This window comes from Crinia signifera, chromosome 3, assembly GCF_055691185.1.
Source record: "Crinia signifera chromosome 3, ASM5569118v1, whole genome shotgun sequence".
NCBI lineage: Eukaryota > Metazoa > Chordata > Amphibia > Anura > Myobatrachidae > Crinia > Crinia signifera.
Genome location: NC_139219.1, coordinates 162,197,274 through 162,216,490, shown reverse-complemented (window position 1 = coordinate 162,216,490; position 19,217 = coordinate 162,197,274). Strand labels below are relative to the sequence as shown.

Here is a 19,217-nt window from a genome sequence, read left to right as displayed (position 1 = left end):
TGCAGATAAAAAAAAAAAAAAAAAAAAAAAAGAAAAAAAAAGGTTTCTTGTAGCATATGTTCCCTTCCTCTTCTTGCTGTGGTATTTATCCCAAGGTCTTTGCTGCCATGGGGATCGTAGAACAAAACTATGGATTATATTTACTGATAATTCCTTTTCTTCCTAGAGATCCCATGGCAGCCATTAGTTTTTTTCTTTCCCTTGATGTTGTGTTTTTTTCTAGGACCAGAGAGAAAGAGACACTCAAAAAGACAAGGGAGAAAGGGAAGAGCATGGATTTATACCAGAAGGGGGAGGTCCTAAGAAAAAAATAACCTGTCCAACTAAAGGGGTGAGGGATAAAATCCCAAGGTCTTGGCTGTCATGGGATCTCTAGGAAGAAAAGGAATTATCGGTGAGTATAATCCACAGTTTTGTGTCTGGACTGTCACTGCACTGCGGCTGCAGAACACAAGGTACTGTTGCTTAATCCCTGCTCTCCAGGTCTCAGCACTTTCCGCGCAAGGCAGAGTGTCCTTCCCACTTTTGCTCATTCTCACAGCTGACTGGTTCTCATCCTTCTCTGCTCCCTGCATGTTCTGCCAGATCTCTGTGAGGGAGCAGCTGGAGCCCTCCATGTGAAACTGCTGAACTTTGATGATCTGCCTATAGTGCTGCTGAGTAAAGAGCTACTGCTGTTACTGGGTAACTGGCTAACGTCTAGAAGTCTCATACCCTGCTATTGCAGACTATCAGCATTAACTACTGCTTACTTTTTTCCCACTGCAAGCTGAACTGTAATAAAGCTGGGGCAAGTCAAACAGCTCCTCCTGCTTCATTTATCATAATTAACTGTGGTTCACAGGACATCGAGGCTATTCTAAAGTAGTTTGTTAATTTTCTTTCTCCTATTCATTGTTTTATAAACGCGTTTGTATAGTGTTCTCTGTGTGATAGTCTACTGTACTTTGGTCACTCAATCCTCACTCAATTGGAGACATTTTTCCATTATTCTAGCTCCCTTTTATTCCACTAGGGGTAATGTCAATGTATGTAATGTCCGACACCAAAGGTATCGTTACTCAGTTGGCGATAGAGTTAACAAAGATTTTGATACCTTATATAGACAATAAATGTAATCACATTATGTCTCTCTTTGACCATGACACTGTTCCTTCGGAGGATTTATCTCCCTATTTGGGTACACCAGTTCCATCACAAAGTGACCTCGAAATTGGTGAGCCAATTAATACTAGTTTCAAACGGAGTCTGTTGCTTCCACACATATGTGGTAACCACAGGTTAGTATCTATGGTTCTTTCTTACCAGTATTGTTCTCCTGGCCTGCACTTTTCCTTCCTCTTTGTTGCGAATTGATGCAGCAAACCATGTATTGATCAAAGGGTTAACACTTTAGGGTACTCTTTACCTAGAACGGCGCCCGCGATCAGAATCGCGGGCGTCGGGGGTAAAAAATCGCGGTAATCGCGGGCATCGCGGGTAAATCGCGGGTACATCAAAATCGGGTACCCGCGATTACCGCGATTTTCCCATAGAGAACAATGTTAAAAAGCCTGATTGACCGCGATTTTACTGTAAAATGCCTCAATGCCCGCGATTTTCCCATAGGAATCAATGTTAAATGGGCTACAGAGCCCAAATAGCCCCAATTAACCCTTAAATGTCCCCCCAATTTTTGGACGCCACCCCACGATCCACGCCAACCCGAAGCGTGGCGAGCGCAGCGAGCCCGCGAGGGGCGGCGGTACGCGTCCTCCGACCTTTTCATGCCCTACTATCCACGTCGGCGTGGAGTTGAGAATAGAATAGTGTGGCGAGCGCAGCGAGCCACCGAGCCCGAAGCGTGGCGAGCGCAGCGAGCCCCGCGAGGGGACGCGGATACCTTCACAGGTAAACGCGTCCCTTCGCGGGCTTCACAGGTGTCCGCGTCGCCACGGACACCTGTGAAGTCCGCGAGGGGACACGTATAACTGTGAAGGTATCCGCGTCCCCTCGCGGGGCTCGCTGCGCTCGCCACGCTTCGGGCTCGGTGGCTCGCTGCGCTCGCCACACTATTCTATTCTCAACTCCACGCCGACGTGGATAGTAGGGCATGAAAAGGTCGGAGGACGCGTACCGCCGCCCCTCGCGGGCTCGCTGCGCTCGCCACGCTTCGGGTTTGCGTGGATCGTGGGGTGGCGTAAAAAAATTGGGGTGACATTTAAGGGTTAATTGAGCCTATTTGGGCTCTGTAGCCCATTTAACATTGATTCCTATGGTAAAATCGCGGGCATTGAGGCATTGAATGCAAAATCGCGATCAATCTGACTTTTTAACATTGTTTCCTATGGGAAAATCGCGGTGATCGCGGGCATCGCGTCGCGGACGTTTATGTGCTGCCCGCGATGTCGCGATCACCGCGATGGGCGCCGTTCTAGGTAAAGAGTACCCACTTTAGTTTGCATGGAATTGAATCTGGGGATGCCTGGTTACTGTCCGACGTGGTTACTGTCCGACTTGCTGCTGATTTGGACTCTGGCGGCAGGTGTGAGACAGAAGCAGTGCTGCGCGCCATGTCCACGGCAGTGGTACAGGTGCACCAAACTCTGGGGCTTGTGCGGTGGGCCCCCGCTGCTGACACTTGGGACTGAGCAGTGAGCACCCGCTGCCCCACCATCCTCCTTTCTCCCACAGGGGAGCTTTCGAGCCCAACATACTGTATATATTGTAGCTGAAAACACAGCACCCAGCCAGTGCCTGCAAACATGCGCCCGCCGCCCTAGCCATCACTGGAGGAGCCCGGCATGTAAATACCGGGTATTGGACTTCCATTGTCGCTCCGCACAACCCCCCCCCCCCCCCCCTCCGCCTCATGAAAACGAATGACAGGCACTGGGCACGGAGCTTCTGCACAGCACCTCTTCCACCATCCTGTGCTGCCAAACCCTTCTGTCCTTCATGTATACAGCCCAGGCAGTCCCTCTGCAGGAAGTAAGGTACAGTCTAGTGAAAGGTGCTGTATTGATAAGTAAGAGGTACATAGGGTCACATAGTAAGGGAATAGATGAGTAGGGCTGTCAGAGAGAAAAAGAGAGAGGGGTAGGTGCATCAGGTCAGAGATGGAGTGATATATGGCTGTCAGACAGAAGGATAGAGGGAGGGTTGGATAGGTATATGGCTGTCAGAGAGGGAGAGGTACATAGTATGAGAGGGGAGGGGTGGAGAGATACATGGCTATCAAGGAGAGGGAGAGCTACATGGGGTGAGTGAGGGAAGGAGATATATATATATATATATTTATCAGAGAGAGGTACATAGGCCCGTATTCAATGTGACCGGCAAGCGACTGTTTAACACATGCGCTGGCTGCTCATCCTTTTCAATATTCCAGGGGAACCCTTGCTGTCAGATGACAGTGAGGATTCCCCCAAACAGTGAGGCTTGAGGCTAATACAGGGAGCACACTGCATTTAGCCGCGAGTCTCGTTGTTTTAGTGGACGCACATGTTGTTTCACCCTCACTGCAAAAACCCAGCGACGTGGAAATGGCATGTGCAGGGGGTGAGTTGAATACTGACCCTGCGAGCTGTGACAGCAAGCAGGCATCACTGCTCGCTGTCACAGCACGCAAAAGTCATTGAATATACCCCATAGAGTGAGTGAGTGAGAGAGAGAGAGGGAGGGAATGAGATGTGTATTTCAGACAGAGGGAGGGAGAGGTACATAGGATGAGTGAGGGAGGTAAGGAGAGGAGTTGGGCTGACAAAGGAAGGAGGGTGTGAGGGAAGGAGAGGCGTAGAACTGCAGCAGAGTCACTTTCTTCCCCTTGTACATAGAGAGCTCTCTTAGGCCCTTATTCAGATCTGATTGCAGTACAAATTTGTTTGTAAAATGGGCAAAACCATGTGCACTGCAGTTGGGGCAGATGTAACATGTGCAGAGAAAGTTAACTTTGGGTGGGGTGTGTTGAAACTGAAATCTAAATTGCAGTGTAAAAATAAAGCAGTCAGTATTTACCCTGCACAGAAACAAAATAACTCACCCAAATCTAACTCTCTCTCTGCACATGTTACATCTGCCCCACCTGCTGTGCACATGGTTTTGCCCATTTTCCAAACAAATTTGTACTGCGATCAGATCTGAATAAAGGCCTTAGTTAGTGACAGCAGGAGGGTAATATTGGTTATATTAATATTATATTCTTCTTCTTCTTCTTCTTCTTCTTCTTCTTCTTCTTCTTCTTCTTCTTCTTCTTCTTCTTCTTCTTCTTCTTATTATGCAGTTTATCTATTGTGTTTTCTTTTAATACAAATATTTTAAAATGGGGGGGGGGGGGGGTGGGGGCGCGACCAAAAATGTTGTGCCTAGGGGCGGCCTGACCCCTAAATTCTCCCCTGCACATTTGTACAAATCAGAGCAACACGTATAGTTACTAGTGTATGGATAAAGATAAACAGATAATCCTTAGGGGTATAGCACGGCGCCCACGATAATTAGTCGCCTGATTTTTTATCGCATCGCATGCCATACACCCGATGGCATGCGATGGGATTTTGACCCATATACGATATTAAATTGTATAAGCACCTTAATGGGTGCTTACAATGCTTAAATGCACCCCAACACCACCCCCCAAGTATAAACCTGAACCCGAAGCGTGGCGAGCGCAGCGAGCCCGCGAGGGGCGTCAGTACGTGTCCTACAACCTTTTCATACCCCCACTATCCACGTCGGGGTGGAGTTGATTTTATAAAGTTTAGCGAGCCAGCGAGCCCGAAGCGTGGCGTGCGCAGCGCGCCCCGCGAGGGGACGCGGATACCTGTGAAGCCCGCGAGGGGACGCGGATACCTGTGAAGGTATCCGCATCCCCTCGCTGCGCTCACCACACTTTATAAAATCATCTCCACGCCGACGTGGATAGTGGGGGTATGAAAAGGTCATAGGACGCGTACCGCCGCCCCTCGCGGGCTCGCTGCGCTCGCCTCTCTTCGGGTTCAGGTTTATACTTGGCGGGTACACAAGTACCGATAATCCTTATGGCATAGATAACGATAAACAGATAATATTAGATATTATTGCACAATAATGAATGTTTTTATAGTGCACTTGTTGTTCCTGGAGTGATATCACTGTCAGTCATTAACCCAAAGTGTCCCTTCTTTTGTATATTCAAACAGATCCTTAGAGAGGGCAATTCAACTGCCCCAACTGGGTCTAGGCAGACTACAGCATCTCTAGAGGTAAGTTCTCTTCTTCCAAATGGAGGTCCTAAAGGAGCATTTGTAATCCATAGGGTCACAATGGTCCGGTTTATTAACTTTGGTCACAGGTTGCATTCTCTTCTCCCTTTAGGGTTCACTAAGCATACAGCATCACAGTCTATAAATATAATTCTCTAGAATGAGATTGGGGTGGGCACATAAGAGCCAGCTTGAAGTGTGCTCTGTCTCCGTCCCACTTGGGGCTATATTTGCTGGGTGGTAGGCTGTTCTATAGGAGGGGAATATGCTGGCTGCCCCTGGCATCCCTGAAAAAAGGGGGGTTGTTCATCAGGCTACCACAACCAGTGAACTCACAGCCTGCCTTCTCCCTGGTCTCAGGCAGTTTACTGTCCCAGCTGCGGTCCTGCCCCAGACACACCAGCTCTCTCACCCACTTTCGTCTTTGCTGCTTACCACCTCAGCCGTACTCAGATCCAGCAGTTTTCCTTCTCTGGTCCCAGCTGCCTGCTGTTGCCGTGTTGCTGCTCCACGCCCTGCTTGCAATGCCGTCCGCCAGTCGCACTTCCAGCACTCCACTCTCGGCACCCGCAGCCTCGGGTCCTGCTCCGGTCTCAGCAGGGCCGGTGTATGGCTTCTCTGCACCCTAGGCAAAACTTCAACCCACTGCCGCCCCCACCCCCTCCCCCCAAACTGCCACCAATAACCATTTTTCAACCCTTTAATGCATACCTGCCTAACATTCTAGAATGGCAGGGAGCCTCGCAAAAACTGAGTGGTCTACCAAGCCCCCCAGGAAGGTGGAAAAGACCCCTGCTTTGCCTGGAGGCCCCCAGCACCCTTCCCTTTGCCACTCATAACATAGTACATGAAGGGAGGGCAGCAACATAAGGAAGTATGCCTCAAGAGAAAGTATGGAGGTGAGGTCTTAGAAGTTCCACAGCCGTCACCTGCATTAAGTACAACAAGGTTCGTCACAGACATCATTGGTTTTTTGATAGGCAGACTTGGTGGCGCCCCCTAGAACCTGGCGCCCTAGGCAACTGCCTAACGCTGCCTAGTGGTAGAGCCGGCCCTGGGTCTCAGCAGGGTTGCGCTTCTCCTCTCGCTTCCCGCTGCACCGTCTGTCTCTCACGCTGCACACAGCTGCTCAGCTCCTCTGGTCCCCTCCTTCAGGCTCTCCCTTCACTTCCTCCTTCCTGCCCTTTCGCGCCTCTCTCCTCTCTTCTTCTGCCCAACTTTATTTAACATGGAAAGGGAGTCCAAAGCACAAGTGGATGGGGCAGTCCATTTTCCATCCAAGGGGGGTTTTAGGGACACTGGAGTATGGGATTGTGCATGGTTCACAGTTGACACTAAGTATTTAAAGTGCGGATTGCCATCAGAAAAAAACTCTCTCCATATCGTTAATTTTACCCAAGACTGAACGGTATCGCTTGCTTGAAGGGAGTAGGGTGAGAAGGGTCCCTCAAGATACTATTTGTCTTTGAGAGAAGCCGATCTCCAAAATATATGTTGTATGCTTGGTAAGGCAACCCTGATTATTTTGCTTGCAACTGATTCTACCCTCTGAAGAGATTTACGGTCAGCAGCAGAGCAGGGTCCAAACCATGCCACAACACCATAGGTAAGAACACTCTCAATGACACTTGTGTAAAAGTTCACCAGGGATCTCCTACACATACCAGCCAAGCGTAGCTTCCTAAGAAAATGTTTACACCCAAGAATTTAAAAGAATCCACCGTCTCCACTTGTTGACCATTTAAAACCAGTTGGCAGTATGCATTCTTGTTTGATTTTCTGAAATCTACAATCATTTCTTTGGTCTTATTTATGTTCAAGATCAAGCAATTGTCCCTACTCCATGACTCCAATCTGGATACTTCCAGCCTATAATTTGACTCATTGTCATTGACAATAAGACCCAGTATAGCAATATCATCTGCAAATTTGACAATTTGAACAGAATTGGAGCTTGAAAGACAATCATGGGTGAACAGTGAGTACAACAGGGGGCTCAAAACGCACCCCTGGGGGACCCCTGTGTTGACTATCAATTCACCAGATACCTGGTCTTTCATCCTGACGACCTGTGGCCTATTGGATAAGAAGTCCAGAATCCATCTACACATAGACCCGCTTAAACCAATACTAGAAAGTTTGCTCACTAACGATGATGGAACTACCGTATTTAAAGCTGAACTATATTCTACGAATAGAATCCGAATGGATGATCCCTTTAATTCAAGATGGGCAAGAATTTTATGTAATAAGATAAGCACCGCATCATCCGTGGATCTGTTTGCATTATAGGCAAACTGAAAGGGGTCGAAGCCAGATGTAATGCTTTTCTTAATATGGACGAGGACCAATCTTTCAAATGCTTTCATAATTAGAGATGTTAAAGTAATCGGCAATAGTCATTTAGGCTGTCAGCCTTGACCTTTTTTATGCCCCTTATATCAGTCCTTTAGGTTAAGGCACCCGCATATATATGTACCTAATATATATATAACTTTTCTTCTTGTCCCTTTCAATAGATCCCTATGGGATATAAAATATTACACATATCTCTGGGGCTACTGTGCCTGTTTATGTCCCAACATTTCATTACAGTGTCACACTATTCCATTTGGCTACGATTTCTGATTCTCACCCAGTAGACAACTGGGACCCACATAGTGGGTCAGGAGCGGCTGCACTGGATGTAGACCACTGGAAGGCACGCAGCATCTACAAATCCTGTTTTATAGATCCCAACAATGTAATCTTTCATTTACCCTCAGGGTTCATAGAGGAAAGTCCAACTATCACAAATCACACCTTATATTTTTTTAGCGGCCTTTTTGGTACTGTTACATAAAGTGGTCCCTTAATGCCTAACCATCTGTTCTTAAGGACACACATCTTTTTCTCCAATATGTGTCTATAATGTTATGGGGACACATTAAAATCCTTACACAGTTTCCGCCATCTACTCCATTTTGGTTAGCGGATGCTTTCCCACACCCACTGATACTTTCTGTTAAGTTATATATATTAACCGGTGGCCCAATTGTCATCTCTGGTGTCTATATAAAGTTATAGGCCAAGGTGACTCAACAAATACAATGTTCTATTGTTTAAAGCTCATAAGTTTATCAAAGGTTCCATGCCATAGTATATTATGGTTTCTTGTCTCTACATGGTATTTTCGCATTTTGCCATCTATTTGTTATCATTAAACCTAAATGTTAGTAAGATTTTATGACCTTTACATTTCTGCTCTGCCCCGGTAATTCCCGGGTACAGAGTTCTAGATGCCGAGGTGGAAAATTGAGAAAAGTGATGTTTTGAAACATACTACTATTTTGCCTGTGTCTATAAAAAGTATTTTCTTCTTCTCTCTTTAGTACTTTATTAGTGTACTGTAAATTAAGTTGTATTTGTTCTGTATTGTAATAACTTTTTAGGGTACTTGTGTAGCTATCTAAAATCAACTCCATGCCAATGTGGATAGTGGGGGTATGAACTATCCACGCTGGCATGGAGTTTATTTAGTTATTTTCGAAAGTTTGCTGAGCGCAGAACACGGAAGTAGCGCGCGCCCATGCTGGCGTCGTGAAACGACACAAGTACCCTTTTTAGCATCATAATCTTGATGTTAATTTGCGTCCATATTTTTATACTGTATGTTTCGGAACTAATAAAAACATTAAAAAAAAAAAAGAATTTGTCTGCACATTATCTATGGATGATTATTACAATTCAGAGAGATTTGCAAAGCATTGCTAAATGACGTGGAATTTTTGTTTTAATTAATTTATATTTAATATACTGTACTATAGTAAGCTACATATAATAACAGGTATACTGATCTTATAATCATTTATTTTGGCATGTCCTCCTTATATGTTTTTGTAAATAACATTTCATGTTTTTGCTCATTATTTATCTAGGGAAAGTTTATTGCTTTTGCTTATTTTGTTGTCCCCAAATTTGTATATCCAATAGTAAAAAAAACTGTGCAGTATCCCAAAAAAGACAGAATAAACCAATTTGCAGATTACACCAATGACAAAACTTATCAAGTAACTGTAAAGGAAAAGTTTTAAAGCCTGCAAGATATACTATTGTCTCTTAGGGCCTTATTCTAGTTCACTCTTTCTGACAAAATCCTTATTAGATGGACAAAACCATGTGCACTGCAGGTGGGGCAGAAGTAAAATGTGAAGAGAGATTTAGGTGAGTTATTTTGTTTCTGTGCAGGGTAAATACTGGCTGCTTTATTTTTACACTGCAATATAGATCTCACTTTGAAGTAACACCCCACCCAAATCTATTTCTCTCTGCACAAGTAACATCTGCCGCACCTGCAGTGCACATGGTTTTGTCCTTCTAAGACCCCCTTAGTTATTTAAGTAACATTACTTTACATTGCTGCTTATATTTAATGATTGTTTGCAGAGTAAGCATATTATAAATTGCACGGTACCTTGTCCTGACATAAACAGCTCAAAGAATGATTCCCAAGGGATTGACACATGTTGCATATTGATAAAAATTTTGTGGAAGTGATAAAATGACACCACAATATCTCTTGGGTTTCTTAGCACATAAATAATCTAAGAAGAGAAGCATAATGTTATTTCAAAATCTACTGTATTTAAAAAAAAATGTTTAAATACTTATTATTGAAAGGTGACATTTGATAGTGTGTTATGCTATAAAAATGTTACTCTCTGCACATGTCTGTAGTAGAAAATCTGGAGTTACTTTTCCCTTCACCAGAGCCGGCGCTACCCGCTCAGCAAAGGATGCACAGCAGGGAGGCGCCGGGCAAGAGAGGCGCTCTATCTACTGTGCATCCCCGCTGATGGCTGCTGTTGCTGCCGGCTGCGGCGCCTGTCACACTATCTGACAGGCAGCAGCAGCGGCAGGATGAATGTCCCTTCACCTATGTTAAAAGTAAAGCCGAACAGGACCTGAAAGGGGGCGTGGCTACACGGAACTCCGGGGGCGGAGCTACATTGAAGGAGCAAGGCTGTGTAAGCACAGGACGAGCTGCCAGCCAGAATTATAAGGTAATAGAGAGTGTGTGTATGTGGTGTTTGGGGTGAGGGAAGGGCAAATTATAGGTGGAACTATTACAGTGGGCAGAGCCACTTGGGGTGACATTGAGTTGCTCCCCTCCTTCAGCTATCCCTCACTGGATCCCTGATGCATGCAGTTTACAAAAATAATAATAAAAAAAATTAGCTGGGATAAATGAGTGGGGAGGACGATGCCTCAGTGTCTCTGTCCACATACAGAGACCCTGCAACCCTCCAAAACTTGATGCAGCCTTACAGGTGGCAGATACTAATAGTCCCCCTGTATTTCTAGCGTCTGTCAGGGTGCCCATTGCTACCCAGAGTGCTGGCACCAGAAGCGTTAGCACTGTGCCTCTAAAGCTCCTGTGAATAAGCATGTTATCCCCCCTGGGCCACAAGCATGTAATCCACTGAGGCAAAGAGCATGTAATCACCCTCTGCATGAGTTTGTAATCCCTCCTGGCCAACAAGCATGTAATTCCCCCTGGGCAACAAACATGTAACTGCACTGTGGCAATCAGCATGTACAGTAATCCCCTATGCCAAGCATGTAACCTCCTATGATAACGAGCATGTAACCACCTGGGAATGAGCAAAGAATCCCTGGCAATGACCATATAACTCCTGGCAACGAGCATATCGGTAAGCGGCACTTATGTGGCATGATCTATAACAGGTATAACAGTGTGCGGTATAATATGTAATAGGTAATATCATGTGTAATGGACATTACAATTGGTGGTATAATGTGTAATAGGCATTAGTGTGTGGTATCATGTGTCATGGACATTACAATTGGTGGATTTTATGTGTAATAGGCATTACAGTGTGTGGTATCATGTGTAACGGACATTACGATGGGTGGTATAAAGTGTAATAGGCATTACGGTGTGCGTAACCTGGCACAGTGGACAAAATTTACTAAGATGGGAGTTCTGTTTCACATGTGATGTTGCTGTGGGCAACCAATCAAAATCTATGTCTTATTTATTTTACGACATCTAGAAGATAATACATCGTATTTGATTGTCTGTCCATAGCAACATCCCATTTGAAATAGAACTCCCATCTTAGTAAATTTCCCACAGTGTGTCTAAGGGGCTCTACCTGGTGCAGTGTGTCCAAGGGGCACTACCTGGCACAGTACATCTAAGGGGCTTTACCTGGTGCAGTGTGCCTAGCTGGTGCAATGTGTATAAGTGGTGTAAAGTGAGTAACGTGTGTTGAGTAACATGTGGTGTAATGTGCAGTACATGTGGTACTATTATGTGGACACGGCCCTTTCCCAGGAAGTGACACCCTTAAGTTTACGTGTCTTTGGCGCGCACGGTTTGTGTTTGGGGCACTAATTCTTTCTTTGGCACAGTTCACGAAAATGTCTAGTTACAGCATTGCTGCTACTGGGTACATTATGTGTATAAGAGGTGCTGCTACTACGGGCATTATACACCCTTTTTTTATTGTGTGCCTTCAGCATGCGCCTCTATCTATGTCAAATATGGGAGGGCGCAAATTTATAGTTTGCAGGGAGGTGCCGAACACCCTAGCACCGGCCCTGCCCTTCACTAATGGGTGTAATTAATAGAATTGTCTCCTGAAGCCATTTTGTAGTCACTTTATAAATACATAAAAGAAAATGTCATTTGAAGTTATATTTTTATTTTATGGTAAAACACAACTGAACCAACAAGATATTTGTATTTTGTTAGCCTCTATCACACATTAGGCATTTGATATCTTCTACTCTAATTCATATGGAGACTTTTAGTCATCTCTTAATGACATATACAGTATAGGGTAGGGCAAAAATAATATAAAAAAAAACACCACAAACAAGCAACCACCATATTTGAAAGGTGAACAAAAGGCGTGATGAATGCTATTCAGGTGTAAATCTGTGATCTAAAAGTGAATGGAATACAGTTTATGTTCCAGTGGTTTTGATTATGTTATCCTCCATATGGTGGCCTTCATTTGTGATACACATTTGTTGTCGATTTGTGAAGTTTCACATTAGTTCTGGAATTTCTTGGCAGAGCTCACTTGTCTGGTTATGATAACAAGCTGAATTTTCATTACTGGGTGGAAAATAATCGTTATAAGCATCAATAAAGTCCTATTCACAGCCAACATGACATCTTAAAGCTGAGGTCTACAAACATTAAACAAAAACTATTATTAATTATGCTATATGCCAATAAACAAACATATATTAAAAACCAATTGCAAGTAAACTGTATGATATGATCTTTTAGATTATGTGAGGAATTCCGTTAGCTGTAGTGAATAGGGGCATTTTAGGAGAGGAGGCCCATATGCAGTCTTCTACACCTGACCCCCTCCTCTGACAATAGTGCAGTAGAGTCTGAGCAGCAGAGGGCTCCGCATCTAATGCGCTTGTGCACAGCTCCAGAAAAATGGTGCAGTGATCATTTTCTTGTCGATTTCTCTGCTGCGCATATGCAAAATGCTGGGGAAATGGCTACTGAAGCATTTTCTTGGTTATTTCTATATTGCCGCTGCCATCAATGAGGGACTCCGACAGGAGTAAGTATTCAAGTAATGGGTGCAGCATATGCTCTACCATCTCAGAGGCCCATGCGCACAGCACACTCTGTATCTATTATAAATAAGCCATTTGTGGTAAATAACCATGGCTAATTGATTCCATCCAGGGGTTTAATTATCCCCAACAACCGGCACTACTGGGGAATTTATTTCACCTGCCCAGAGGCAGGTAAATCAAAATTCATTTTATTGGCTACGATCGTGAAAACACATGGATTCAGAAACTTATCCCAGATCCAATGTGTTTTTGACCAAAATCAGTACAATTGAAATCCCCCTATGTACTAACATTTTGACTAGTATTTACCATGACTAGACTGTTGACCATTAAAATCTGGAAAGGTTTTCTTTTTTTGCCTCACCCTATATAAAAATCTGAAAGTGGTTTCTCATGCCAATATAAGTTTATTTTGTATTTCTTTTTTGTTAATTGGTATATTACTCTCAGGAATTTTTATGGTTATTAGCAAAAATACCCTGAATCTGTGCTGCGCATGTGCCACCACCATTGCCACTGCTGGGAATCCCCTCATCGTGACTACTCCTCTGTGTGCTACGACCCCCTACTGTTGCATATACGTACCTTAAGGCTAAGGCCAGTGATCAGTACTCCACTATCACCTCCAGCCATCAGATCCTCTTCTGATGTATGACACTCAGTGCTGTAAATTAAACTGACACTTTGCAGCACCACTTTACTGCATCTGGGCTCATGCAGCAGTGCAGCAGGACTTGGTGACCAGTAGCCCTCAGCAGAGCGCCAATTACCAGTCCCTGGCTGTAGTTTTTATTTACCACACAGTGATCAGCTTGTGTGACCATACAAGACACATAGCTGATCACACTGGCTGTGTCTCGGCACTGCTTTCTCTGCATATAGCCAGAGAAGTTTGTGCAGGGGAAGGCATATTGAAGTGAGCTATGTCATTACACTATCTGCGGATAAAGCAAAAGGTAATATAGGTCAATTTGGCCAGGTGGCATTTCCCATTATATTCCATATACTGTAAGTTTCGGTGCCGTCAAAGATGGTTTAAGTATGAGAAGGAAAAGTACATTAGGTAAGAGGGCCCTGCTCGTAAGAGTTTACATTCAAGGGTGTACCTACCTTTCCTCTCCGGTTCCTGGCACCTTTGGGCATCAGATAATAAGGTAGATGTGATGAGAAGAGACGGAGAGAAGGACGGCTGTCAAAATTAGTGTTGTATAAACTAAATTCAAGCCATGGAGCTTTAGCCATGTTGTCAACATTGTCTTCTACGGTCCCTTGACTTTCTTTGAAAATCAGACAGAGGATATTTTGTGTCCAAATTGTTCCTTTGCAAAGAAAAGTATGTCTCATTAGCTACAATATATGAGAAGTAGCACGATGAAGATACAAGTCTCCCACTTAGCTCCGGGAGGACCTGAAGCTTTTACTAGTTAGCAGCATACATTCACTGACTGGTGAGCAATATAGAACCATATTATGCTGAAGCTGTGATCCATGTGTTTATACAACAAGTAAGAACAACTGTCCATAGCTTGAGTCACCCACTGGTGTGTGCCTATATAACTGTGCAAACAATAACACCTGCACACACAACATTCACAACCAGTGCTATTTTTCAGCATGAACTAGCATAATTCCCGTATTGCGCTAATAATTAATAAGCAGCACCTCCAATAAATCCCTCCGGTTAGTGAAGGACAGCAGAATAGACTACAATGAAAATATTATCGGAGTGCACTAGACCCATAAATATAGTACCACCCAACAATGACATAAGTATTGAAATAAATCTACAGGTGTCCAATGTCAGCACGTATTCGAAATAAGATGCAAAATCTGTTCTATAATATAGCCGTTTATTTAATAAATTCCACCCATGGCATAATACTAAGTCGTCTCCATCTCTGGAAGTGGCTACTATTGCATGGAAGAGGTCAGAGGTATGACAGTCATACTGCAATATTATATCAATTAATTGTGTAACATCTTTTTGTCCTAAAGAGCACAAATTTAATGTAAATGTCACATGAAAAAAAACAACGAAATTGGAGGAAACTTCCCTAATTAGAAACAAGACTTGCTTTGTGTCATAAATTGCCACTTAATGTGGGTCTGGTACTCTAGTCAATTACAATATTTTACATTTTTCACATTGAGCCCTATACAGTTATGCTTTTAGTTGCAGAAACAAGCGCTGGTGAGACCAGGAACCACATGTATTACCAGGAACCACATGTATTACCAGGAACCACATGCATTGTAAATTATAAATGTTTGTAATATGAATTCTTCTAATTGTTTCAATAACGTTGATATAATATAATTATATATATATATATATATATATATATATATATATATATATATATATATATATATATACACACATACACAAATATACACACACACAAAGGTTAAGTATCCCTTTTCCAAAGTGCTTGGGACCAGTAGCATTTCGGATAGGGGATTATTCCAGATTTTGAAATATCTTTTGTTTTTCCATACTCACCTGGTCCCCATGTGTGCCCTCAGCATCCACCGCGTTCATCTTTCAAGGTTTTCAAGGTCCAAATGATGCATTGTGCGGATGGCATCACTGATGCAGCCACAAAATGCATCAACGGGACAGGGAATGCCTCTGAAAACAGACGCCGGGTACCTGGGCACCAGGATAGAAAAAAAACCTCAATACTGCCCAAGAGCAGCCCGTAGCAGTCATCAGAAAGCATTTTGCTTCCACTGCTCAGGGCCAAATTGACAATGGAGCAGATGGAGCTGTAACTCCAGGCCACCATGATGATCACCAGACAAACACCAGCTGGCCATGTAGATAGCCATAAATCATAAGTAGTAACATTTAATTAATCCTGTATGGTTCTACATCCCTAAATAGCATTAACCTCAGCTCCTCCACTTCTCATAACAGGCTCTTGAGCATTTTCAGCTCCAGGCCCATTAGGCTCTTAATCCAGCCCTATCCCTGCTATAGCTGACATATTGAGGTGGATTTTTAAGAAATTTGTGGTAAGAAAATAAGAATAAACAGCATTTAAGAGAAGGAAAAACCGGATATGCTAACATGACCGATTCTCTTTGTATCCTTGTAAATCAATAAAAATAAAACCCTATCCAGGGAGGGGGGAGCCCAGACCCTATTTTCTTTGCTTGGTATCTCCGGGGATTACGCTCCTTATTTAAATTTTTAGATAAATACATACAGATACATTTTTCCCAGCTGAAAGACTGCTACCCTCAGTTGCAGATCCCCTTATTTGCTTATTTCCAGGTTCGGAGTTATTTGACTAAGAATGTCCCGAAACTGTACATGGAAGGTTCGGATAGGGCTTTTGACCTCATGATTGTTTATCGAAAGGATGAACAGATACCTACTTCTACTCTCTATTGCCATATACGCACCACCTTAGACCTAACCAAAGTTAAAAAGGGGCTGACACATTGGAATGCGGTCTTCCCAGAGATCCCAATCCTATCCATCACTTGTATCGTCATCCTATGCCGAAATGCAGTTTAAAATCCTACATAGGGCTTACTACACGCCCAAACATAGATTTCTGATGGGTATAGCGGATAGCTCTAATTGCTTTAAATGCCGATCCCCAGAGGCGGATATCTATCATTGCATATGGTCGTGTGACACAATACAATCATACTGGTTAGAGGTTCACGGCTATGTTAATAATGTCTTAAAGATACCCTTCACCATGACACCCTCCTGGGCGCTCTGGAACATACACGCACGCACAAGACACGCACACATCCCTCACTCGAGGCAATAAATGCCTTTTAGTTAAATTGCAGCTGCCACTTAAAAAACTATTCTTTCCCAGTGGATTCACTCCGATTCTATCCCTCTGCAACTCATGCTCCCGAGATTAAAATACTTGTTTCAGATGGACTGGATCGAATGTCTACTTGATCCAGAATCCAGGGCACCAAAATTCTTTAATACTTGGCTGCCATATGTACACTCCCTTCCCATTCATGAAAAAGACTGTGTCAGACAGGCAGTCCGGCTTACCACTTGGTATAACTTGGCTACTTTGGAAAGGGGACACCCTCCTTTTTAATCCAGTTGCTCGATGATTTGCCCTCAATACTTGATTGTTTTTATGTGTTATCCTGTTGAGATATTCCTTATTTAGACCTTACCACGCTTCACGTCCAAATATTGTGCATAACATTTTATGTTTATATGACATAAGCTCAATGTCCTATGCTACATCAATATTTGACTGTTACCTAATGCATATGGTCATGTCTTGTGGATGTTTTTTCTTTTATGATCATAATGTGCCTTTTCACAAATTATGTTTACGCACTACTTCGTGTTCTCTCTGCCACATGCTTAATTGTCAAGATCACTGTACCGTATGTGAACCATTATTACTTTATTCTAATAAAAATATAATAATAAAAAAAAGTAAAACCCTAAAGTAATGTTAGAATAACAATCTTACCAGATTTTGGATAGGTGACCAGACAAACATCACTGTCTCTAAATTCCATATGTTCTATAGCATCCACGGCTTCTGGTGCGCTCAAATTTTTGAGAAAGTACACGTCTTTATGCTTGAACATTAATGAGTTGCACATCTCATCTAGTAATTTCTGGTCCATTCTTCTGATTCACCCAAATCTGTAACAGGTTTATAAAAAAATTTAAGTATAACGATATTGAGGTTAGTAACCATGTTTGTGGTCGTATATTGTATTTTTACATACTATACTGTGATTTCTAAGGAATAGTAAAATTAATGGTTAAGATAACAGGAAATAGATATGGAAGAATGTGTTTACCTTGGAGCTGTTGAATAGTAGGTTGTCTAGATCTGTTAACAATATATAAATCATTGTATCAGTTACTGAAAGCCACACATGTTACATCAGCAAATACCCCTGTAATTAAAATTTTATTTGTTGGGAGCAATTATTATGATTTTATGAATGGTCAAACTAAGTAACATGAATAAGTTTTAACATAAATTATTAGAAGAGTGATTTAGGAGTCTATTGAAAATATATACTGTATTTTATAATGATGTAAAGATGTACACTAAACAGGCCAACATTCACATACTCTTGACCTGTGTACTGTAACTACCAAGGTTCCTTAGAAATCCCAAGCAATCTAATACATATCAGTATCTAATACTTATCAAGTAAGATGGAAGAAGTTGTTCTGCCTTTCTACACACGGAGTGATTTTATGCTGTTTTTTAAGCAATCAGACTAGATTGCTTCGAAATTAAGCACAGATCTCTCCATGTGGATGCCCCAAGAGATTTATTATCTCTTGCTAATTAAATCAGTGCATGCAGTCAAAATCTAGTCAAATTGCTTAGCAAGTGACTGCAAATCTCTGTGTGTACAGAATGAAAGATACTGATTGCAATCTCTCATTCTGAACCACTACCCGGCCTTTTTTGCTTGAACTAAATTGCTTAGCAAAATCGCTTAGCATAAATCTCTGCATGTGAATGTGCTCCCAGGGCCGGTGCTAGCGGGTTCGGCGCCCTCCTGCAATCTATAAATTTGCACCCAGCCAAGCTTTACAAAGGGACAGTGCACACGGAAAGAAAAACGTGTGATCTCACAAGGAAGGGGAATGGCCACACAATAGTACTCCTACGCCAAATGACACCACACAATAGCACAATATTATTCACCTTACACAGCTGTAACAAGCCATTTTGGTGCCATGAGTTAAAAAACAGGGAGAGTTTGCACTGTAGGCGCATGCAAAAATGTAGGAGCGTGGCTTCATGGGGAAGGGGCATGGTAATATATAAATACCAATTACACCGTAATCCCCATAACACATTATGCTTCACACCTCAATGTCCATTACACATTATACCACACACAGTAATGCAAATGATACATTATGCCACACATCATGATGCCCCTTACACAATATGCAGCACACCATAATGCCTATTACACATTATGCCACACACCATAATTCCCCTTACAAACTATGCCATGCACCATAATGCCCATATGTCATTGACACACATTATGCTACACATAATGTCCCGAGTACTCCTGCATATGTCCACATTTGTAGCATGGCTTATTCATAATGCCCACACAAGTTGCCAAATGTAGTTGCTCTGCTTATGCATAATGCTCACACCAGTTGCCGACATTAGTAGCACTGTGTAACCATATGCCCACACCAGTTGCCGACATTAGTAGCACTGTGTAACCATATGCCCATACCAGTTGCCGACAGCAGCAGCACTGCCTATACAAGTGCCCACACCAGTTGCCGACAGCAGTAGTGCTGCCTATACATGTGCCCACACCAGTTGCCGACAGCAGTAGCGCTGCCTATACACGTGCCCACACCAGGTGCCGACAATA

At 43.1% G+C, this 19,217-nt stretch overlaps 1 protein-coding gene across 4 annotated transcripts in view; it reads right to left on the bottom strand.

The window, feature by feature from the left end:
- LOC146063924 (amine sulfotransferase-like) overlaps nucleotides 1–19,217 on the bottom strand; it is a 76,596-nt gene that overhangs the window by 20,020 nt on the left and 37,359 nt on the right. For all 4 annotated transcript variants that reach the window (XM_083176843.1, XM_083176844.1, XM_083176842.1 and 1 more), the window contains 4 exons: nucleotides 17,649–17,680; nucleotides 17,309–17,487; nucleotides 13,947–14,155; nucleotides 9,673–9,802 (listed from right to left, as the gene is read on the bottom strand). In XM_083176843.1, coding sequence (XP_083032969.1) covers nucleotides 9,673–9,802; nucleotides 13,947–14,155; nucleotides 17,309–17,468 — 499 coding nt within the window. In that variant the 5' untranslated portion in view covers nucleotides 17,469–17,487; nucleotides 17,649–17,680. The remainder of the gene's footprint in view (nucleotides 1–9,672; nucleotides 9,803–13,946; nucleotides 14,156–17,308; nucleotides 17,488–17,648; nucleotides 17,681–19,217) is intronic.